The 18379-nt window shown below is 33.9% G+C and overlaps 2 protein-coding genes across 5 annotated transcripts; both read left to right on the forward strand.

Moving 5' to 3' along the window:
* The first annotated feature begins 1742 nt into the window (after positions 1–1742).
* On the forward strand, positions 1743–5811 carry LOC105641496 (Sterile alpha motif (SAM) domain-containing protein). Of its 3 annotated transcripts, none has more exons than XM_012226052.4 (4): positions 1743–1900; positions 2207–2297; positions 4184–4376; positions 5388–5811. In XM_012226052.4, the coding sequence occupies exons 2-4, from the start codon at positions 2244–2246 to the stop codon at positions 5516–5518; spliced, it is 378 nt and encodes a 125-aa protein (XP_012081442.1). In that variant the 5' UTR covers positions 1743–1900; positions 2207–2243; the 3' UTR covers positions 5519–5811. The 3 variants fall into 3 exon arrangements, with proteins under 3 accessions (XP_012081442.1, XP_012081443.1, XP_020537946.1); XM_012226053.4 differs by having other exon boundaries at positions 2212–2297; XM_020682287.3 differs by lacking the exon at positions 1743–1900 and having other exon boundaries at positions 1921–2297.
* A 1551-nt stretch (positions 5812–7362) lies between these two features.
* Positions 7363–17368, forward strand: LOC105641494 (Nucleoporin, Nup133/Nup155-like protein). Of its 2 annotated transcripts, XM_012226050.4 has the most exons (8): positions 7367–7719; positions 8800–8924; positions 9004–10839; positions 11046–11767; positions 11848–12000; positions 13696–14032; positions 15761–15828; positions 16532–17368. In XM_012226050.4, the coding sequence occupies exons 1-8, from the start codon at positions 7529–7531 to the stop codon at positions 17078–17080; spliced, it is 3981 nt and encodes a 1326-aa protein (XP_012081440.1). In that variant the 5' UTR covers positions 7367–7528; the 3' UTR covers positions 17081–17368. The 2 variants fall into 2 exon arrangements, with proteins under 2 accessions (XP_012081441.1, XP_012081440.1); XM_012226051.4 differs by lacking the exon at positions 16532–17368 and having other exon boundaries at positions 7363–7719; positions 15236–15829.
* Positions 17369–18379: the final 1011 nt, after the last annotated feature.

Below are 18379 nucleotides of genomic sequence, written 5' to 3' on the forward strand. Positions count from 1 at the left end.
AAAAATATGAATAATAAAAATATTTTTAAATTAAATACAACTATTTAAGAAGAATTACCAAAAAAAAAAAAAAACCTTAGAAACTTAATTGTACAATAATCTTCACAAACTATAAATATATTATAATAACAATATTAAATTTAAATTTCTTAATATGATCATCATTATTATCATCATCATAATCATAATCAGCGGTAACAACAATGAAAAATTAAATTTTCTAATTACTGGTAAAATTAAAATACATAGTAACGATATGTTTTAAACTATAATATACTCCAATAGCAACAATTCAAAACAAGTTTATATTAAAGAAAAAAAAAAACAATAATCTAAAAGGCAATGTCTACTAAATATGTAAATAATTTATTTTTATATTCAAAATTGCAAATCAAATCAAATTAATTAAATAATTCATAATTACACATAAATATAAATATATATTTAATATTATTTATAGGTTGGATTGCGTTTGTGGTTTTATCTAGTGAATTGTGACACAATTCAATCCAATCCGTGAATTATAAAGATGACCCACTCAATCCAACCCATTATTTTGTCAAATCCTTCGGGTTAGTTTAGGTTGGATTGAGTTGCTCGATTTAGAACGAGTCATATCCAGACTTAATAATATTTATAATATATATAAAATTGAAAATGGGAGAATATCGAGAGCTCGAAAAAAGCCTCCACTAAGTGTATGGATTGACAAAAAAATCATTAAGAATTTTAATTTTATTGGTTGAAAAATAAAAGTAATTTTAATTTTGATTGTTTATATTCATTTCCTCTTTAAATTTAAATTTTATTGAATAAAATAATAAATTATATTATATTATGTATAAGGTATATATTAAATATGGTAAGAATAAAACATGTTTGAGGATTTTAATTTTATTAGTTGAAAAAATAAAGGTGATTAGTTTTGATTGGGTATATGGCAATAATATATTATATTTAATTATTACTTTTAATGTATCTTTAATTTAAGTGATTATAATTATTTTCTATAAAATAACTTATTCTACAAAAATAATATAATTTATTATTATTATTAAGAAATATATTTGAATTTATTAATAGAAATACCTCCAAAAAAGTTTTATTAACAGAAATAATTTAATTTACATATTATTGATATTTCAATTTATATAAAAATTTAAAAAATGTTAATAGAAATAATTTTATGAATGAAATATTCTAACTTAGCAATAATATTTTTCTTATACTTTAGAGCCTGTTTGATTCAATTCTATAAGTCAAAATTTTGTTAAAAATTCAATTGAATTTCTTGGTCGTTTGGTTTCAAGATAGTTTAAGAAATAAAATTCAATCTTTTAAATAATATTATAATGTGAAATTCAATTGAATTTTATATTTTAATTGCATAAATTCTATTCAAATGATTTCCACGGCTCCAAATAGTAGAAGTCAACTAAACGCTTCGTTATTGTTATTGTTAGTTACTATCTTCTCCATATAGTTCAGTTACTGGATTTCGAAAAGAAAAAGGTAAAGAACAGCAAGTGAAGAAGCAGGAACTGAAAGGCGCTTGAAGTGGAGGCGAGGAAGAAGAAGGAAGTAACGGAAAACAACACAAACAAGTCAGTCTCGCGAATGTAGTTGTGGGGTCAGGGGTGGAGAAATTTTATATATATATATATATATAATATTGTTAAAAAAAAAAAAAAAGGAAAAACCGAACTAAACCCAATCAGATCAGAGTCCCATTAAACCGACACAAAGAGACTGTGCCGTTGTCTTTTCACTCTCTCCTGTTTTTGCATTATCATCTCTTTCACAGACACACTCTCTCTCTATTTATTTTTGTTTATTTTTTATTTTCCAAATCTCAAATGGAGCGAAACTCGCTTCATTAATTTCCACACTCTCCCACACGGTCAGTATCCATCTCTCTCTTCTCTCCCTCGCTTTCTGTTTGCTTCACTTGGAAAAGGAAAAAAAAAAAAAAAACAAAAAGGGGAAGATTATTATTTATTTTTATTAGTATTTTATTAAATATGTATTAAAAGGCTTTGGTAAAGGGAAAGCTAAATTTGATTCAAAGTGCTCTTGTTTCTGAATCCGGGAATTTTCATTTATTTTCTTGGGAATCAAACCGAGTTCTGATTTTGCTTTGGTCTTTGTTTTTGAGTGAAAAATTGGATTGAATTTTGTGAAATTTAGATTCTGTTTGGCTTTGAAGGTTAGGTAATTTTGGTTTGGGGACATTTACTAAGGAAATGAGCAAAGAAAGGCCGCCTGAACCTCTTGATTTCTTCATTTGGACTGTTGAGGTAATCGATTTCTTCCAATATTCTTTTCTTTTTCTAAAAAGAAATAATATATATAGTGGATCTTCTGTTAGATCTTGTTTATACTGGTGACAATTTTAGTCGCTGTCAAAGCGTATTTTTAATATCGGGGTTGGAAGTTCTGATTGTGATGCTCAATTTTATATATGATTATGTAAGGCAAATGATTTTTTTTTTCAATTTTTGTGTGTTGGGTGAATTTATGTTGTCATATTTCAATTGTCATTTTCATTTTTTTAGTGATGGTGCCGTGGAGGCATTTTGTTATTTTTGCAATACAAAACCAATTGACTGAATCAAAGGAGAAGTGATGGTGCTTAGTTTTCCTAAGCACAAGTGATGATTTCCGAGGCAGTTTTCTATGATCTCTATATGTTACAAATTTGTTCTTAAGGGTTCCTAAGGTGTTGTAGTCACTTTCAGAATATGGTTTTAGCTATCACTTACAGGTGCTCCAAACTATCAATGAATAAATACCTATTTTATTTCGATCCCCATGTACTCTTTATGTTTGTTAGTTGTACACTTGTTACTTAGTCAGTCATGTTATTTGGGTATAGCACTGGAATTCTTGCTTCTAGAGTTTCTGTCTGCATAAGCCAGTCATATTCAATGATAAACTGAAGGAAATAGTTTGTTTGCTGAGGTACTGTGTTTGTATTGTTGTCAAAATAGCTGTCTCCGTTAGCTTTTTATGTGGGAATTTATCCTTTTCTTCTTGTATACTCTGAGCTATGGTATTTAGCATTACTTATATTAGCACTATTGTTCTGATGATGGGTTTGTAGCTTAAAATAGGTGCTTAAACTAATTGTTGCATGAAAAAGCAGTGTTAACAGTGAAGTTCGTTGCAGAATTTTATGCTTGGTGGTAGAAGGATTCTTAGATGAAGATACATTCCATTTCTATAAGGATGTTTGAAAGGTAGAAATATTGGGTTTGCCTACAAACATCAAACTTAATTCAGCATGAGAATATTCACAAATTAATAAGTGGCAAATGTTTTTCTGCTAATTACTTTCAGTTAATTATGTTAGTATTGCATAGTTTGGAGTACCCTTTGGGGAATGTAAGGATATCATGAAGATGATTCTCTGTTGGGAGTACTGTTACATGTTGCTAAACAAGAGAGAGCAAGAACTAATGCACTTAGCTGGTAATGACTGATACAGACTAAGTATGGTGCAACAGAGATCAACCTGTAGTTTAACGTGAGATATACTATGATAAGTGATGATAATCTTGGATTATAATGAAGTACAATGATTTTCCAAATTAGTGACATACCTATAGCAATTATTTAAGAGCCATCAAAATTGTGTCTTGAGATACTAGGTGCGATTTGGAATCCCACATTACAAAAGAGTGGACTAGGTATGGCAAATATAAGTGGAAAGAACTCATAGGTCATGCCCATAAGGTTTTGGATTATGACGAGGTGTTAAGCCCATGAAGTAGATTTCCCAAAGAAGTTGGGCTGTCTGATACTATATGTGTTTTCCTTTTATTTTTTTGTTCAAATGCGAGCATGCAAAGTGATAAGGTAGGAACCTGCATCAATAAGATAGCATGGACTAGATTAATTAATGATCAAACGATCATTTTCTCATGAAGAATGCAAAATGATGCGACTTACTTTTGCTCATTGTCCAAAATTATGATTTTGGTTGGGCAGACCTAAATATTGCCTGATAATTTTGCTTTTCTAGACAACTAAAAACTTGTCAGTGATCATAATTGACAAATAGCAAGTTATATCAGGTTATTATCTTGATTGAAATGTTCTCAAATTTATCTGGATATTCATGCATGCCTTGTACCGTAGAGACTAATCTTTTGGCTTGGAATGCCTCTTCTCATTTGGCTAGGATGTGGGTTTGTGGTTGGAAGAGATAAACCTGGGTAGCTACCGACAGATTTTCAAAGAGAATGGTGTCAATGGAGAGTATTTAGAGGGCATGTCCATGTTCACAACTGAACAGATTCTACGGTTTATAAGGCGGTGCCACATGAAATGGGGAGACTTCATCACGCTGTGTAAGGAGCTCAGACGAATAAAAGGTCCTCCCCCCCTCTTTCTGTGTCTTGCAGCTAACTAAATCTTTATGAAAATATTGCCTGCTTGCTATGTCCTTAACAAGTTAACTGTGTGTGTGAAGACACTTTTCTTCTAACTTGCAAAAGACTTCCATGATAGCAGGCATCAGAGCTTTGCTCATGGTGTTTCATATAGTGCACTTTTGTATGAACTTCAGATTCTTTCTAATTGCTAAATTACCTTTAAGTTTTAACGTACTTTAAGGTCATATTCAACATGTTTAATACGTACTGACTATTTATAAAGGTTGAAGGAATTTCTATTACCGTTTCCTTCTTTGCAATTTTAGCTTTGAGAAGTTAATAAGTTGATAATCTCAAAAGTTTGAAGTATGGAATAGGCTAAGCCATAATTACTGTTGCTCCAGTTTTGTGCATTAGTGCATGTCTTCTTTTTTTTCCCTTCTTTTCCTTGAGCAGATGTGTATGTGGGATCAACCCATGGGAAAAAATAATTGATATTTTTGATTTTCTGTACCGTCTTAGAACAAGGTTTGGCATTGTTGTGGATGAATGAATAAATGCATGCTCTGGCATGCCTTAATTTCAAACGTCTGACTTTATTACCAAATTCCAGTCAGGTTATTTAATTTCAATTTGTACATGGGTATCACAAAAGTCACTCGTTTTTATTTTGTTTCAATGAAGGCACTATTGCCTATCCTTTGTGTTAGCTAGGAAAAGCCTAATTTTAATTGTAAAACTATATTTGAACAATTCTTGGTCAACATGTAAAAATTTTAAATTAGACTTTTCAAAATTTATCAGCATTGACCTCATTTAAGCAAAATTGAAGCTAAATGTTTTTCTTGTGCAAAATGAAAGTGCTATACTGGAAATAGGTGGGTATTGAACTTGCATTGGATGTAGCTTCGAAAATGAGTGACTGAGACACACATGCTTTTTTTTTTTTTTAAATCCTACTTTTTCTAGATTAAGATTTTAATTGAGTTGCTTTTATTAACATCATTCCAGTGGCTTGCCTAAAAGGAGAGCAAAAAGTTCGCCGGCCATGGTGGGCTCCGTCTTGCCTCTCTATAGTCTTTGTCAAGGTAGCAAAACGCAACAGACAGTCACGAGTTGTTTCTTTGAAGCTGGAACCCTGAAGGAAAAAAGAAAATCGTACGTGTATGTATTTGTAGTTTTGTTTTTGCTTAGGGAACAGAATAGTAGAGAACTCAAAAACTTTTGTTGTCAATCTGGCAAGATCTTGCTGAAAGTTCTTCAATGGAGAACTTTCTTTCATATACGGGCTTTTTTTTTATATATTTATTCCTGATGATTTGTAGTTATACTTCTGTTTCAATCTTGAGAGCAGAATATGAATGTCATGTCAAGAAAATCACTGTAATATTGTTCAGTTGAGAAAAAATTTGCTCTTGGACATTCTCCACAGAAATTTTATAGCATCAATCTTTCCCTGATTATTTAACAACCAAGAATGTTCTTTGCTCGCATAATATCATTTGCTTGTGATGATTTTTTCTTTGAAGCTTTTCGAAGAATGACATTATTCACATAGAAGAAGATACAGTGAAGGTAATCGTTATTGTTTACACATTGCTACACGTACAAATGAAGTTCAAAATATGAAATACTGAGTGTTCATATTTTGTAGTTGGCTGCATCTATGCGATTTGGGTTCTTCTGAACTGCCATTTTCCCTTCTTTGTTATGTACCAAATTTGGATTCCTCTTTGTAATGCATTCCTCACCCGCAAGTTTCAAATTTTGGTAGTCTTTGTCCTTTTGCATAACATGGTCATCGAGTATACCTGAGAAGTTCACGTGTCTAAGCACAAAAATTGACTCCAACGTTCAATTATATGAAACGGATAAAAGAATGACAACCAATTAACGAGCTTATAATATTATGCTTCAGTCTTTGACTGAGAAAATTCCAACAATTTTCTTGTCATAGGCTTCAATTTAGATGACAAAATTGTAATAAGGAAATTCTAAATTAAAAGCTGAAAATTTTTTTTTTGTGGTCATAAAAATTTTGGTTCGTAAAATATCTTAATTAACTAATGACTAATAAAATGTGTTTTGTTAAAAAAAAAAAAGTACTTGGCTATTTAAACTTGTTGTTGGATCAACAAATATTTTTAGTCTACCAAGTTATTGGCCCATTTAAATTATTAACAGCTCTCTCTCTCTCTCTCTCGTTACAAAAGGGCAAAGAAAGCAAAGCTTCTACAAATATATCATACTAAATTGATCAAATCTTTTATGGTCGAGCAACTTTAATTCGAAATCTTCCATTTTTCACATTAATGAGAAGATCATCTATATTAAATTTATAAAAATAATTATTGTAACTCTAATGCTTATTTTACAATAGCTATTATTATTAAAATTTTACTTAATAACAACACTTATTATCTAGCAGTATTGGCTATCCGCTATTAGCTAAGTTATCAAGTGTCACGAATTAGAAACTTTGGTTAGTGGATTTAATTTTATTTCAAAATCAATACATACAACCTTAAAAAAAATTATAGTTGTTCTCAACAAATTTTCATGTTATTGAATTATTGAATAATTATTTATTATCTATACTATCAATTTCATCATCCATATATATAGTGTTGATAAGCATTTTCTTTGTAAGTTACTTCGTAGATATAATCAGGGTGAGCATAAGTCGGAACTAATCGAAAAATCGATTGGTTTTTGTTTTGATTTGGTTTTAAACGGTTTTCGATTTGGATTTCATTTCATATAGTGATAAATAGTTAAAATTCCCAAACTAATAATATACTGAAATAAAATTATAAACTCTGAACCGACCGACTTCTGTTTAAAGTCGGTTACGGTTATTCCGCTGATCGGTTCGAATTCGGTTAACATTTTCCCTCCTTTCTTCGGTTTCGGTTTGGAAACTAAACCGACGGTTGCACATAATGCGTACTGAAAATCCATAAGCTCGAGCGCATCCGATCACAACTCCACCTTCACATTCCTTCTTCGAGCATCCGGAGAGGAGAAAAGAAAAAAAAAAAAAAAAATTCAAAATTCTCCCACTCAACAGTTTCACTCTCATTTTCACCAGCCTATAAACCCTAAACCTCACATTCATTTACTCTACCTGTCTAAGAAAAAAGCTTGAAGCAATGTTCTCTCCAGCAACCAGGAGGACGCATTTCAGCTCCCGAAAGGACCGAAATCTAGGGCAGAAAGCAACTGATTCTCCGATTACACCTGCAACAGATAGCCGTAAATCTCTTCACGACAATTCAATTCCTGATCGGCCTAGCACCGGTACTCCTGCTCCTTGGGCTCCTCGCCTTTCTGTTCTTGCCCGGTATTTTTATTTGCTTATCACAGTCTTCACTCTCTTTATTCTGTATCACGCTTACATAATTGTATTTTCAAGTGCCACATTATAATGCTAATTTTCAACTGTATAGTTATGATCGATTGGAGATGTCAGTTGGCAGTAATATATGTATGTGAAAACTGTGTTTGCTTTTATTCAAGTGCTGGATTATATTGATTTTTGATTTTTTAAAGCCTGTGATGTTAATTGAAGTTATTTTTTGGGCTAGAATGCGCCAGTATTTCATGTGATTTTGTGTGGATGAAAATGGTATGTGACTTTTTTTGGCTAGTACTGCGGTAATGTGGTAATAATATTGAACTGCGTATATCAAGTGTTCTTTTGTAGAAATCCTTGATCTTTATGAAAGGAAAGGAAAATGATTTAATTAAGATGGACAAATTTTTGGGAACATATGCAAATGGAAGAGTGCATGATGCGAGGTTTAGTATCTTGTAGAATATAAAAATCACGTCTCCTAGAGATGGTTTAGGATCTTGAAACTGTATATTATTTATGGAATGGCTGCTCCCTGGGCTTGAACCCTGTGTGCTTGCCTAGCGCTGTCCAAAACTTCTCCATAGAACTGTTCTGAGTGATCCACATCTAAGCATATTTGCTTCCATTTTATTCAGGGAGCGCAGCCAAGTTGTTATGGCTGAATAGAACGAAAATATGAGTATTAAGAATTTGAAATTGAAGGGAACTCATGTAGATATATTTTATCTTGATGAGGACCTAGATTTATCTTGCATGCATACAATATACTGGTGTGATGGATTGACTGAATACCGTTTTCTAACTTATTAGTCTTTCCCTTCAGTTGCATAGAAATGAAGGAATGATGAAAGTTAAATTGGATTTAAAAAGAAGCATATGATAAAGCTTTGGAAAGAATCAGAAAGGATCGTAGATCTTTCTGATCCCACTAGATACATTTCTCTACGCGTAGTTGTTCAATAACCCACCATCATTTTGTTGTTTGCCTCAGAGAGTTATGTTTTTCAGTATTTTTTAGTAGGTAGTGTAATGTTAGTTTTGATATTTCTTATTTTTTGCTCCTAGTATACAACCAGCAAACAAAAATGAGAAAGGGAATGAGGTAGATCCAATTAAGCCTGTATATGTTGGAGACTTCCCCCAAGTAGTTCGTGATGAACAGGCTGGCTTTTTGCAGAAGCATTTTCTTGGTTTGTACTCAGATAAAATTTTTTTGACTATTATCTGTTTTTAGAAATGTTTCATTAAACTTCTTAGGCTATTTGGCAGACAATGTGGGTGTATCTGGTGGAATGGATAAGGAATCATGCCTTTCTTGGATTCTCTGTGGAAACAGACTCTTTTTATGGAGTTACTTATCCTCTGTGGCTTCAAAAGATTGCGTTGTTCTTGAACTTCCTTCACATGTTCTGGATATTAGAGACATTGGGAAAGGTCCCTATGATGGTGGCAATTGGATGCTGTGTGTTGTCAATTGGGATAAATCCCGCAGAAGAATTAAGAAAGGTGTACAGGGTTCCAATTCAGCTGGTATTGTAATGTGTAACAAAAAATCTCAAGCAGTTGTCTACTGGCCTGACATTTACTCTGGAGGGGGATCTACTCCTGTTTCCAATCTATCTTCTGCTGATGAATTGGAAGTAACTTCTTCCTCTCTTGATGGCAAGACCACCCCAAACGGGCAACGACAATATAATAAGCCTGGAAGTAGTTCAAGTCGATTGAATTCTTTCAACTCTTTGATTGCAGCTCCAATGCCTGCCGTCCAGCAGGTGTGTGTTGCTTTGGTTTGTAGTTCCAGTGGTGAGCTATGGCAATTTTATTGCAGCCCAACTGGCATTCAACGTAGTAAAGCATATAGTGACATAGTACCTGCATCCTTTAAAGGAAATGATAATGGTCAATTTGTTTCGAGCAAGGGATATCCAAGGTCACTTATTTGGCATTTTTCACTCCATTCTGAGGATTCTGAAAGACAGTTTCTTCTGTTGACTGATCATGAGATACAGTGCTTTAATATTACATTTCAACCTGATTTAAATGTATCAAAGCTCTGGTCCCATGAAATTGTTGGCACTGATGGAGATTTGGGCATCAAGAAGGATTTGGCAGGTCAGAAACGTATCTGGCCTTTGGATGTGCAGGTGGATGATCAGGGTAAAGTGATCACCGTTCTCGTTGCTACATTCTGTAAGGACAGGGTTAGCAGTTCAAGCTACACGCAGTACTCTCTTCTGACCATGCAATATAAATCAGGAGTGAACATATCTCCTAATATAAATGAAAGAGTTTTGGAGAAAAAAGCTCCAATCCAAGTGATAATCCCAAAAGCAAGAGTAGAAGATGAGGATTTCTTATTTTCCATGAGACTTCGGGTGGGGGGCAGGCCATCAGGCTCAGCAATCATACTTTCTGGAGATGGAATGGCAACAGTATCCCATTATTATAGGAACTCAACCCGACTTTATCAGTTTGACCTACCCTATGATGCAGGAAAGGTTTTGGATGCATCTGTTCTTCCTTCTGAAAATGATGGTGAAGATGGTGCATGGGTTGTATTAACAGAGAAAGCTGGAATATGGGCAATACCAGAAAAAGCTGTTGTACTTGGCGGAGTTGAACCACCTGAGAGAAGTTTGTCACGTAAGGGAAGCTCAAATGAAGGATCTGCACAGGAAGAAAGAAGAAACATCACATTTGCAGAAAATGTTGGTCCTAGAAGAGCTAGTTCTGAAGCATGGGATGCTGGTGGTAGACAAAGGGCTGGTATGACTATTGCACATAGAACTGCCCGAGATGAAGAATCGGAAGCTTTACTTGGTCAGTTTTTCCAAGATTTTCTGTTAACAGGGCAGGTTGGTGCATCATTTGAAAGGCTTCAAAAGTCTGGGGCATTTGAAAGGGATGGAGAAACAAATGTTTTCGCCCGGACAAGCAGATCTATTGTTGACACCTTAGCTAAACACTGGACAACCACTAGAGGCGCTGAAATTGTGGCTTTAACCATAGTTTCCAACCAACTAATGGATAAACACCAAAAGCATCAAAGATTTCTTCAGTTTCTTGCTTTATCCAAGTGTCATGAGGAGCTTTGTTCTAAACAGAGTATGGTTTATTGTATATTTCAATTATGTGTCTATGCATATTTTCTTCTGTTTGTAGATCATATTGAGAATATTTATAAAGCTATCTTAGTTTGGGATGGGCTGGGGTACTTCTTTACTAATATATCGAGTCAATAATAAATGAAGAAAGAAACACTTGAATGAATTGTGAAACTTGTGAAGCCTAATTGGAGCTTTCTTTTGCAGGACAATCTTTGCAAATTATCTTAGAACATGGCGAAAAGCTTGCTGGAATGATTCAACTGAGAGAACTGCAAAATGTGATCAGCCAGAGCCGTTCAAATGCAGCTGGATACCCATATTCTACTGCAGAAGCTCAAAGTTCAGGAGCTCTTTGGGATCTTATTCAGTTAGTTGGTGAGAGAACCCGTCGGAATACTGTTCTTCTTATGGATAGAGACAATGCTGAAGTGTTCTACAGTAAGGTGTCTGACCTTGAAGAAGTATTTTATTGCTTAGACAGACACTTGGAATATGTAATAAGTGAGGAACAACCACTTGAGATTCAGATCCAAAGAGCTTGTGAACTCTCAAATGCTGTTGTCTCTGTAGTTCGCAAAGCTATACTTTATAGAAATGAGCATAACATGTGGTATCCGCCACTTGAGGGCTTAACACCTTGGTATTGTCGACCTGTGGTGCGCAATGGGCTGTGGAGAGTTGCATCTTTCATGCTTCAGCTGTTAAATGAAACTACTGGACTCAGTAGTTCCATAAAATCAGATTTGCATAGTCATCTAGAAGAATTGGCTGAAGTTCTTCTTGAAGCATTTTCTGGTGCTATTACAGCAAAAATTGAGTGTGGAGAAGAACATAAAGGTCTACTAGATGAGTACTGGACTAGGCGGGATTTGCTTCTTCACTCCCTCTATCAAAAATTGAAAGATTTTGCTGAGGGCAGGCATCAGGTAATCTTTCTCTATTGAGAATTTTGTACTTTGATGCCAAAATTAAATATAAACTGCCTCTTTGCTATTCTTCTTTTCAGGTCTTGAATGTAGGATCTAATGAACCAAATAATGAAATCCTAAGAAAGCTTTCTTCAAGATTGCTATCAATTGCAAAAAGGCATGAAGGGTATAATACCATGTGGAGTATATGCTGTGACCTCAATGATTCTATACTTCTCAGAAATCTTATGGTAATTTTTGTTGTTTTTGGCTTTAAAATATAAAAAGGCATGCATTCTACATTTACTCCTTGTTTTTTTAAAAAAGAAAGGGCTGTTTGGTATCATTTCTATTTCTAGTTTTAAGTATATATTTTTCTAAACCAAAGGTTCGTTTCTTGGAAATTGAGTTAATGAAACAAGTAAAAAACCACTTTTTGTGGTTTTCCATAGCTGTGCCTACCTGTTTTTCTGTTTTTAAGATGCAAATAAAAATGAATTCAGTTTAATAATGGATCTTTCTCTCACACTTGAGAAACAAAAACCGAAAACAACAATAATACTAAAAGGGGCCCAAAGAAACGGATAAATTTCCTGAACAGACCTGGTTGTTAGAAGCATCATTTGCATCAAGTTTCCTTCTAAGTGATGCCTCCATAAGAATGAGACAATTAATTTTACAAGTAGCACAGATGCTTCAGAGTAGAAAGGTGCCACAAGCTTCAATTATAAAGATTTGTTGAATATTTGTTGAGCTCTTTTTACTGTATTGTGCACATTATGTGTTTCTTGATATTTGTGAGGGAATCATTCAAATTAGCAAGCCCATGATTAAAAAAAGAGATAAAAAAAAATGTTCCCAAGGAAATTGACACACAAATAGATATCTGTGCATGTGTTTATGCAGATGCTAAGGCATGACAGTTATCTGGAGTCGTGTTCTTAATTATCTACTTAACTTTGAAAATGTAGATGAACTTTTGGCAAACTTTTATCAAACTTGTTAGGAAGTGGATGAATAATAATGATTTCCATTGTTTGTTTATATTTGTTTAGTGAAATGGCTTGATAGATTGATTTAGGATGGTGTGGTGGACATAACATGAGCTGATGATGGACTTTAGGGCATAGGTTAAGGTGTAAAGTAAAATAGGTTCAGGAATGAGCTAGGGTTTTTTTTAACTGGGATTCATTGCAAAATAACGATGGGAATTGAATGAAGGGGTTTCTTGAAATGTGGTGGGGCAGTGAAGAAGTTAAGATTTAATTGATAATATTGAAGTTAATTGAGAAGTGGTAAAGGTTGATGGTTCAGGGGTTTTAGGCTTTCGGATGGCATAGGCACGACTGGGTTTATAGAGCTTGAGTATTGAAGTTGAAGGGCTGAAATGGTTTGGATGCGGTACTGTAGTGGTACTTGAAAAAGAAGAAATAGGAGGAGAAAGTGTGTACAGACACCGAAGGGTCTCAGAGAATGCGACACAAATTCTGTTAGGTTGCTTTTGGATTAATGGGGAGTAAAAATGAAAATATTCCAACTTGGTATTTTATTTTAAATTACTTGGTCTTTTAATATGGGTTTTCCTGGTTGGGTAGATTCATAAATGAAATCACGAATGTGGATAAAGGCTTATTTAAACATGAATTTAAAATACCCACTAGACGATGTAATCTTACAGAACTTGACTCAGAAACTGTTAGTTTCCTTTGGGATTTGTATGGAGGTTAAAAATGTGAATGTGGATGAATATTTCTTTGAGAATGATTTGAAATACCTACTGGAAGGTGTAGTTTGAAATTTGTTTTCTCGAATTTTGTAATGTTTGAATTCCAAAATAAAACAGTTACCAGAAATATTTTTCTTACCAGGACATGTTTCCTTTCACCAATATACAGAGATAGCTTAATTGTTTCCTTACATTAACTGTTGCTTCTGTTTTTCCTCAGCACGAGAGCATGGGACCTAAAGGAGGTTTCAGTTATTTTGTTTTCAAACAACTGCATGCAAAGAGGCAATTTTCCAAGCTTCTGAGGCTTGGAGAGGAATTCCAGGAAGAGTTATCCATTTTTCTAAAACATCATCAGGATCTGCTTTGGCTTCATGAGTTATTTCTTCATCAGTTTTCCTCGGCTTCTGAAACTCTTCATGTTTTGGCTGTTTCCCAAGATGAGTTCTCTATTTCAGAAGGTGAAGAGGGTGCAGAGCCTGAGCATACCAACTTGATGACAACACTAGCAGACAGAAAGCGTTTTTTAAATCTCTCAAAGATTGCTGCCATGGCAGGTATAATTTACTCTGTGTTGCTCGTCACATCTCTTTTGGATGGGTATGTTTAAGTATATGGGGGTCTGTTAAAATTTCAATGAGATCAGATAGAGTTATCTTACAAAAAGCAAATTCAATCCAACAACTATTTTAGAGTCATTTCTAAAAAAAAGTTGGAGTCATGATGTCTGATAATAAAAAATTCTGGCAAATACCTGTTCTGACAATCCCTACAAACCAGTTGGAGCTTGAGGAGGAATGCAGATCCATGAAATCAAATCAAAACTGAGAGTCAAACTGAAATTTTTGGTCAACCAAACATATTGACGAAGTTTAGTTAGTAATATGATGTGTTTACCGTTTCTAACCCATAATTTAATAGATGGTCGTTAACCAACTGAATCGATGCATGCATGTAAGAGACCATTTTATAACAATTGGCAAAAAAGTACTTATTGTTATTCAACATAATGATAGTTTAGACGACAGTCCCTTTCAATATTTTCAAGTCGGTGCCAGATATCAGCTGGATTTAATTGGTATGGAGTATTGGGCCCTAAGGTTGTAATCAAGCTGGGTTGAGTGGATATTATGTAGAGCTCAAGCTTGACTCAAATAGAAAACTCAAGGCTTGAAACTTGACTCGAGCTCAATTAGTTTTTAGTTTTCATGCTTGAGTTCAACTCAGTGAATTCTTAGAATACCTATGCATGTCTTGGCTCAACTTGGTTAACACAGAAAACTAAATAAACTTATATATATAAACTTGGCTGAGTTCAAAATTATAAATAATATATATTTAGAATTATATTAAAATTTACTACTCAATTAGGGGACAGCCCCTACTAAAGTTTTAATAAATTAAGAATAAAAAATCAATTTATAAATTTGTGAACTGGCCAATAAGATTAACTGAGCGAATATTAATCAGTAGATGCTCCCAAACTTTTATCAAAATATAAAAGAAGTGATCTGTTTGGCTTTTAGGAAGGCCATATGGTTCAGTTAATTGAACTATGATCACCTCGAGCTTATGTGAGTTGCCTTTTCATAAAGGCATCCGATTTCTTCAGATTATTTGTAGATTTATTCACTATTGAAGGGTGTGGTCATTTTGCATATCCTTGTCAATTTTATATGAAAAAAAAGTAAATATGCCTTGTATCTCATCAAGTCAAGTAATCTAAGTTGTTTTTTCTTTTTCCTTTTTTTTTCGGGGAGGTTGCACGATTTTGAGTGCCATTCTTGAGGATCTGACCAAACCCCTTGTAGTATCGGTTTTCTTGCTAATTTCAAGTTGCAATGCTGATGCCGGAGACTGAAGATGTTGAAGATCATGTGACCCTTTCAATTGTTTAACCTTGTGCTATACCATAAATGGATATCCACATTCTGTGGAGGGAGATCCATGATTGAGAAATGGACTCAATTAGATTAAACCTCTATCTCAATCCTATCGCCAATGCCTATTCTTTCTTTCACTTGGTGAGGTTTATCTTGTGTTTTCTTCTCTTGTAGCTAAGCTATTATTGAACTTCTGTAGTAGTGCCCCCAAATGGTATACAATATCCTATTTGGACAAGTCTCATATGGATGTAACAATGTTTTATGCTGATTATCACCTAGTTTACTGTTCCATTTTTTCTTGGCTTGGGACCAACTATGGGTAACCATTATCGAGCAGAGTTAGTTCTTTTATATTCTTCTGTTTTATGTTTGATTTCTTTTCTTGAACTACATAAGCAGATAACAATGTTGATTCTGAGACAAAGGTTAAGCGCATTGATGCAGATTTGAAGATCTTGAAATTGCAGGTATATTCTGTTTCTAAGAACATTGCTGTGTTCCTCTGGTTGAACTGTCTTCCTAAGTATTGCTTGTATTTTGATAAACATAGTCCTAACAGACAAGTGTGTAACTTTGATCTTTTACTAGTCATTGCCTTCATGCTGTATGTTATTCACTTCTGAAGTTATTCTCATGTTTGTATTTCTTTGGAGTCCATATGACATTGTTAGGACGTAAAGGATTCACTATTAACAGTTTATGCCTCAAATCATTTTGATCATAGTAGTGTGGATCATGCTGGAATTTCATTCTCCCATATCCCACCTGCATGACTTCATAAAACATTTTTTATTTACTAGCAAGAACCACATGATTTCATGTATATTGACAATTAATTAAAATGTGAGTATATATGCTCATTTTCAACGTGGTGATTTTCATTTGGTGCTCAAGCGACCTCGGGTTATCATTAGCATTTAGCAATATACTGGATTTTGACAGTCCTTCCTCTCTGCACTGAGTGTTTGATATGTTTTTCTCTAAATCCATTTTCTTCATTCTTCAATCTGATGAAGCCACAAAGTTTATTGTGAACTTGAGCTACTTGCCTTTTTCTGTTAAGTCAAATACAGCCCAATTACAACATACAGGAAGAAGCATAGCTATTCTCTACAAATAATTATAATTCTGCATGAAAGCTTCCAATGTTTAGTTTCTGCCCACTTGCAGGAAGAAATCATGAAAGTACTTCAGGCTAATGGAGCAGAGATGGATAATGAACAGCGTCTGTTGCGTCCTGAGGAGCTCATAGAACAATGCCTGAAAGCAGAAAGCCCAGAGCTTGCATTGCGAGCTTTTGATGTGTTTGCATGGACCAGCTCCTCATTTCGTAGGAGCCACCGAAACCTTCTGGAGGAGTGTTGGAAGAATGCTGCTGATCAGGACGACTGGGGGAAACTTTATCAAGCATCTATTGATGAAGGATGGAGTGACGAGGAAACACTGCAGCAACTGAGAGACACAGTGCTTTTCCAGGCATCGAGTAGATGTTATGGTCCTCAAGCAGAAACTGTAGGAGAAGGTTTTGATGAAGTGTTGCCACTGAGGAAAGATAACTCAGAGGTTTCACCATCTAAGGATTTGGAATTTTCTGTAGAAACAATTTTGATGCAGCACAATGATTTCCCTGATGCTGGGAAGCTAATGCTGACTGCCATAATGTTAGGTAGTTTACAGGATGATACAAAAGCAGAAGACGGTCCTTCTCCAATGGAATGATAGTAAACGCTAATCAATTTTCTTCAACCATTCTCTTATTCTTGTACAACTCTTAGTGATTTGTAGCACATAGCATAGCGTATTTCTACGTGCAGCAAGGTTTTTAATTGCAGTTGAAGAATGCACATGGATGTGATGGAGGCATGTCGGTTTAGAAAATATTCCGGTAATAGGCTGGGTCATTTTATCACTGACGCAGCGATGCACTGTTATAATTGTGTTGCACTACAAGTGATAATTTCTCATTGTCCAAAGTGGAATGTTGAGGCTCTCCTACAATTTATAGCATGTCTTTGTTGCAAATGGAACTAACAGCAGCAGATTTTAACACAGGATATGAAAGAAGCGAACTTTTGGTTTTATAGCCGACGGAGCCTGCAAAAAGAGTGAAATGCTTCTAAAACTAATTGGCAGGTGGTTTCGGATTTTACAACTGCATTTACCTATACTGTTACCAGACCTTTGATTGTTTAACCTAACGTGGCAGGGGTGATCTGGATTTAGTGTTATCTCATCTCCTTTTGTTTTCCTTGAGGACTAAATTAACTTTATTATTTTCACATTAGTTTTATAGATAACACGATTTATCAAATTAAGTTGAATTTTTATAAAGGTGGTGTTCGTTATAGGTTTGAATTAAGTTGAATTTCGAGAGAGTATAATATTTTCTGGATATTGATAAACTTTGTAAATCCATATTTTTTTGATTCATTAATCATCGTAGTCACTACCACTAGTTACCATTTACCACCGACTACGACCACCGGCGGCATTCATAATTTACGTTTCTTTTTGCATTCTTTTCATATTTAATAATAAAATTTTTAAATTATAACATTTCTATTATTATTAATATTTTTTACGGTCCTATGAGATAAAGACTTTAATATTTTTAGCTAATTTTTAATATTACAATCAAACAATAGAAAATAACTCATTTGAAAAATATTTTTCATGAAAATATTTTTCAGCAAGTTACTTTACGGAAACAAATGGAGCATAAATTAAAAATAATAAACTCATCTTCTTAGCTAAACTAATAACAATAAATATAAATATTTCTTTTACAAATTAAAACAATTATTCAAACCATGAAATTACTTGATCGGGAAAAGAAAAAAAATTTGAGGAATTGTTAACCATAGATGTCTTTTGCTCAAGATATTAATTTTTATCACCCTTTAAAAATATATTTAACATAAAAAAATAAAAATTTGTACGATAAATTTAGGAGACGTAGAATTATATATATAGTACTCAAAAGGGAATAAAATGCTACATCAATATAGTGTGGTTATT

Source organism: Jatropha curcas, chromosome 3, assembly GCF_041381405.1.
Source record: "Jatropha curcas cultivar XTBG-Jc1 chromosome 3, XTBG_Jcur_1.0, whole genome shotgun sequence".
In the NCBI taxonomy this organism is placed as follows: domain Eukaryota; kingdom Viridiplantae; phylum Streptophyta; class Magnoliopsida; order Malpighiales; family Euphorbiaceae; genus Jatropha; species Jatropha curcas.